This window comes from Salminus brasiliensis, chromosome 2, assembly GCF_030463535.1.
Source record: "Salminus brasiliensis chromosome 2, fSalBra1.hap2, whole genome shotgun sequence".
In the NCBI taxonomy this organism is placed as follows: Eukaryota; Metazoa; Chordata; class Actinopteri; order Characiformes; family Bryconidae; genus Salminus; species Salminus brasiliensis.
In genome coordinates, this window is record NC_132879.1 from 49,346,140 (window position 1) to 49,352,139 (window position 6,000).

Consider the following 6,000-nt stretch of genomic DNA (forward strand, 5'->3'; position numbering starts at 1 on the left):
TGCATATAAATGAGAGCTGGAAAATGTTACCTCTGACCCCAGAACTTGGATTGTTGCTAACATGACACATGGCTGCCTTGCCACACTCTCACAAACTTTAAAAGAGATGCAAAGCAATGTATTTTCTATAGGAAAAGTCACACTCTTACTTGGAACTATCACTATAGTTAGATGTTAAACATTAAGTAGAAATAGAATGGAGGAAAATAAATAATCATAAATAAATACCAATAAATAAATAAAAATAAATAATCCTAATAATCATTTAGTACACCATACGTTATCATACTTCTATGCTCCGTTGGAGGAACAGGAAAATGGCTTTCTGTTTCTGGTCTTTAAAGATTTAGTACAGTTTTGCGCTAAACTGTCTTACACCTTGAACGCTCACACCCCTTTTACCTGCTCTTCAACAACTTTATAAACTTTTACACTTCAAGCAGAGGCTTAAGGGAATAATTGGGACAGCCTACCTCCTGTCAGAGGGACTATAGGTAATAGTTTTTTGACTTTTAAAAAGGTTAAGACATATTGATCCCTAAACAACAACCAAACAACCAAAGTTTGTGCAGGGTTAATAAAGTCATAAATATTGTTTTAATGGGAGTTTTTAATAAAGAGATCTGTTTTGCACATCTAGTGACCTCTAGTGTGACACAGATTCCATATAAAGTCTTAATTCAATTCAAATTCACACAGGCCACAGATATTCCAGACTTATTGATGGTCCTCATCTGTGCTCTGGGAGAGTAGAGGTTCTTCATGGAGAGACCTGGGTCACGGTGTGTGATACTGACTTTGACCAGCAGGATGCAGAGGTTGTGTGTCGAGAGCTGGGCTGTGGGCTTCCTGTGGAGGTGCTGGGAGCAGCTGCTTTTGGCAGAGGGGAGGGTCAGGTGTGGTCAGAGGAGCTTCAGTGTAGAGGCGACGAATCTCAGATTTACTTCTGTCCAACATCATCTTCATTCAAATACAACTGCTCCCATGACAGGGATGTGGGACTGGTGTGTGCTGGTACAGTATGAATATTTAAACTCTCCTTTAAAGGATGTGGTACACTTTTAGTACATTTGTTGCCTACAATAATTTCCCATTTTCCAGTTTCCATTTTTGTAACATAATTTATTCAGGTTACACTCAGGCTCAACTGGTGAACGGCTCAGACTCCTGTTCTGGTCGAGTGGAGCACAGTGTGTGATGTAAGCTGGGATATGAGAGCTGCCAGTGTTCTTTGTGGTAGGCTGGAGTGTGGGAGTGCTGTGGCTGTTTTGGGGTCAGACTGGTTTGGGGAGGGGAGTGACCGGATCTGGGCTGATGAGTTTGATTGTCAGGGGAACGAAAAACACCTGTCAAAATGTCCCATTTCATCATGGAGTCAAACTGCATGCTCTCATAAACAGGACGTTGGAGTCGTCTGCAGTGGTGAGCTCTCAAAATTGTGTACTGCATCTGTACTTCATACAGAACCATTCATCAAATGTAAAAAATTTTAGTTAATTGATTATTTTATTTATCTTCAGGCTCATCTCTGGCTTCTCATGAGGGACGAGTGCGGTTGTCTGGAGGGATGGAGTGTGAGGGGGAGGTGGAGGTGTACTTCAGGCAGGACTGGGGGAGAGTTCTGCTGGACTCCTGGAGTAAGTATGAGGCCTCTGTGGTCTGCAGACAACTGGGCTGTGGTTCTGTACTCAGCATCTCCAGCTCCTCTTCATCCAGTTCTGAACACAGCTACATGTGTGGAACGGGTTTCAACTGCTCTGGGAGTGAAGCTCATCTGGGGAACTGCAGCAGTGCACAAGCAGTCACCTGCAGCTCCAGAGAACAGCTATACATCACCTGCTCTGGTGAGAATTACAGCAGCTTATTCTGATCAAACAAATAAATATGGTGTGAACTTTAGTGTCAGTTCCAATCAGTGCACTGTTCTCAAACTTAACTAGTTTTATGTAATGTTTAAGTAATGTTACTGCCTGTGCTGTGTGTGTTTGTGTCTGTAGGTATGTTTACCAGCTCCATCAGGCTGGTTGGTTCTGGGGGAGACTGTGCAGGAAGGCTGGAGGTTTTCCACAGCGGCTCATGGGGGACAGTGAGTGATGAATTGTGGGACACTGAGGATGCGCAGGTGGTCTGCAGACAGCTGCAGTGTGGAGTGGCCCTCAGTGCTCTGGTACCAGCCCAGTTTGGAGCTGGAACTGGTCCCATTTGGCTTAATGAGGTGGAGTGTGAGGGAAGTGAGGCGTCTCTGTGGAACTGCAGATATCAGCTGTGTGGAGAGGGTGAATGTGGACATAAAGATGATGTTGGAGTCGTGTGCTCAGGTAAATTGATAATAGTTAAATTGATACTGATCCCAGCTTCAGATAAATCTGCATACTGAATACTGAGGACATCCAGAATGCAAAAAGACTAAAGCTTAGACTCCTATCACCAGAGTTTAAAGAGATCAGACTCACTGAGGGCTGTGAGGGGAATCTGGAGGTGTTCTACAATGGAACCTGGGGGAATGTGTGTGTGAATGGAATGAGTCAAGACACAGCCAGTTTGATCTGTCGAGAGCTGAACTGTGAAAGAACTGGGAGTGAGAAGGGTACCAAAGCAAGAGTGGAATCAGCTCCTAACTGGCTGGATGAAGTGAAATGTAGGAAACATGACTCCACTCTGTTTCACTGTCCATCATCCTCCTGGGGACAGAACAAGTGTGATAACACCAATGAATTGACTCACCTTACCTGCTCAGGTAGGCAGCTTGCAGTGTTATGTACATTCATTTGAGTAGAAGGAGAATAAATAGAATTTCCTCTACGTGCCAAGAATACATGAAGTATTTAGAATGATAGACAGGCTGATTTTTGAAGAGTGAGATATAAAAACATAAAACATTATGCATAAAATGTAATGGCTATTGAATTAATCTATAATTGTGTTTTTACACTTACAGGAGAGGAGAGCCATCTGAAATGCTCCTTATCTCTACCTCTCAGAATATGCTCAAGTAAGTACACAGACAGATACAAACTGTGGTTAAGAGCACTAATAAGAATGTTTAGATGTTTAGATGTTTAGATGAAGTTGTATTCTTGAGTTCAGTGACTCATTTGATTTGTCTTGCTCCTCATGTGTGTAATTTAGAGCACCTGCCTCTGAGGCTGAATGGAACAGAGGGGAGCTGCTCAGGGAGGCTGGAGGTGTACCATAACTCAGAGTGGGGGTCTGTCTGTGATGATCTGTGGGACATCAGGGATGCTCAGGTGGTCTGCAGGCAGATGGGCTGTGGGCCAGCACTGAGTGCTAATGGGAGTGCTGCCTTTGGTGCTGGTGGAGGAGCTATCTGGCTAAACAGAGTAAAGATGTAGAGGAAATGAGATTCACCTGTGGGACTGTCCTCATTCCCTAAAGAGACACACTGACTGCTCCCACAGGCAGGACGCTGGAGTCACCTGTGCAAGTTAGAGGAGCCTGTTGGATCATGGAGTTTCTGATTCATAAAAATATGTAATGTTTAATATTTAATAATTTTTCATATTTACATGGTTTAATTTCTGTATCTACAGACATATCCATGCCTACCACTACAACACCAATTGCAACAACCACCACCATCGGTACTCTTTTCATCTCTTTGGCCATTTTTCTAAATGTTTCTGAATAGATTGTTTAGATCTACACAGTTTCAGTTCTGTGTTTTTATTTCCAATTTGTCTCACAGTAAGGAGAACAAACCCTCCTCCACAAACTCCTCCATCAGCTGTTCCCTACATCTATCCAGTGTCTCTCCTGGTGCTGGGAACGATGCTCTTCCTGGCCTTAGTGCTTCTGGTTGTGCTGTTTAACCAGAACAGAGTGTTCAGGAGAGGTAGGGAGATTCAGAGATCCTCTACAATCCACTTTCTGTACATTCTCTAAACACCATCAGTCCTTCAGTCTGTCACCAGTCTTCTCTTCTACTGAACTGACTCCATGTTTCTCTCTGTCTCTCTCACAGTGCTCTCTAAGAGGAGGCAGAAGACTCTGACTGAGCCAGTCTATGAGGAGATTAACTGCAGACACACGTCTTAAACTGCACAGAGGGGTATTTGTACACTGATCAGCCCTAACATTAGTACCACATACCTATCTTGAAGTCATTATTGTGCCATCAAAGCAGATTCTGCCGAGACTTAGTAACTAAGTGAAGCATTAGGTTAGAGAGTGAGTGACTGAGTCAGAGATTAGGTTAGAGAGTGAGTGACTGAGTCAGAGATTAGGTTAGAGAGTGAGTGACTAAGTCAGAGATTAGGTTAGAGAGTGAGTGACTAAGTGAGGGATTAGGTTAGAGAGTGAGCGAAAATGTCCTTTGAGTGACTGAGTGGAATTGGTTAAATGACTGAGTTGGTCAGGGAAAAGTATGTTTCCGAATCAGAGTATTTAGAGTTAGTGATCACGTGACAGACAGTAAGTGAGCGAATTAGCATCAGACAAACATTCTGAACAGGTTTCATGACTGATCTTGTTCTGATCTCCTCTGACAGGAACTATCGTCTTTGAAGAACAGCTATCATGGTATGAGGATGTGGATGATGAGCTTCTCTCAGGTGGGAGGATCAAATTGTGTGTGTGCAAAATTTTCCTGTCACTTTACAATGTGTTACACCATTTAGAATTAATTAAAATTAATTCTGCATTAAATTAATTCTGTGTTTAAAACATGACACAAACGTTTAGTTGCTTTAGTTTCTATTCAGATTTTTTTCTATTCACTACTTTTCTGTAGTTTGTCAGACTGGAGCTCCCAAATCACTCTACTGAAAGTTCAGGTTCTAAAGGTCTGACTGTTACATTAGTCTCTCTGAATGATTGATTGATTAGTCTATCTGAATGTTTTTCCAGAAAGGTCTCAGACTGGAGTAAAGACTGGATATTATGATGATGTCATCACCAGTGGTCTGATAAGTGAGTTTCTTTATTAATGAATCTCCTGATTTGATTTTACATTAAACTACAGTGTAAAAATCTGATGCCCTGGTTATAAAGACAGTCTGATTTTATTTGATTTAGGTGAAGCAGCAAAAAAGGGCCTAGCAGAGAACTGTGATGATGTCATCACTGCTGTATCAGGTGTGTTTCTGTTTAAAGGTTTTAGTTTAGACATAGAAATTAAATAGACATTAGCAAAACAACAGCAACAACGTACAAACCAGCACAAAAACGCCTAATAAACACTTCTGGCAGATATTAAATATATCTATGTTTTTGGTTTAGAGGCTGTAGCATTGGATTATGATGTTGAGCTGAATTCATAACACAATGAAATGTCAGGTTTGTTTCTTATTGTTAATGGATATGTTGGTGTTTTGGACACCAGGGATCTATGATGATATCATTCCTGCTGAAGAGGATGTAGGTGGGTTAAACGGTGAGGGGCTTCTTGTTTATGTGGTTGTAAGCACCTGCTAAATTCCAGATATTGAGTGTGTAATGCGTGAGGTGGTCTAAATGATTTAAGTGAATAAATCTGTTCATTTTACAGACTATGATGATGTGGAGGAGGAGCCTCACACAGAAATGAATCATGTGACGAGAGACCACACACCATGTCTTTCCTGAGAATATTACATTAAAAACCTTTACAGGCACAATAAATACATTTATAATACTCCACAATGTGCACTTTACAGAGTATAAACAAGTTTCCTTTCATCATTTTAAGTTACCAGCTACAGTCTCTGAACAGCTGTGTTAAAGATAACATGGGCTGTGCACTGCTCGCTAAACACCCCAGACAATTATATTGTGTGATATTGCACACCCATCAAACACTTTTGACAACTTAGAAATCAATGAACTCCACTGTTGAAACAACCTGTCCTTCTATCCCCATCACTCTGTCTGCTGGGTGACACATAAGCAACATAAGGAAAAAGATTTTGGTGGCTCATTTTTGGCAAGAAAAGTATTCTGAAAAAAAAAATGAATCAAGGAAAAATATCATCATCAATCAATGTTAAAAAACACTCATTTTCA

General features: G+C 41.4%; 1 protein-coding gene across 1 annotated transcript in view; it reads left to right on the forward strand.

Moving 5' to 3' along the window:
• The window catches only part of LOC140549715 (antigen WC1.1-like), a 28,509-nt gene extending 22,926 nt beyond the window's left edge, over positions 1–5,583 (forward strand). Inside the window, 14 exon segments of the mRNA XM_072673460.1 lie at positions 700–1,014; positions 1,131–1,176; positions 1,178–1,422; positions 1,521–1,844; positions 1,998–2,318; positions 2,432–2,751; positions 2,947–2,992; positions 3,130–3,347; positions 3,349–3,445; positions 3,650–3,853; positions 3,983–4,069; positions 4,509–4,571; positions 5,342–5,392; positions 5,507–5,583. Of these exon segments, the coding sequence (XP_072529561.1) occupies positions 700–1,014; positions 1,131–1,176; positions 1,178–1,422; positions 1,521–1,844; positions 1,998–2,318; positions 2,432–2,751; positions 2,947–2,992; positions 3,130–3,347; positions 3,349–3,445; positions 3,650–3,853; positions 3,983–4,069; positions 4,509–4,571; positions 5,342–5,392; positions 5,507–5,583 (2,414 nt within the window).
• Positions 5,584–6,000: the final 417 nt, after the last annotated feature.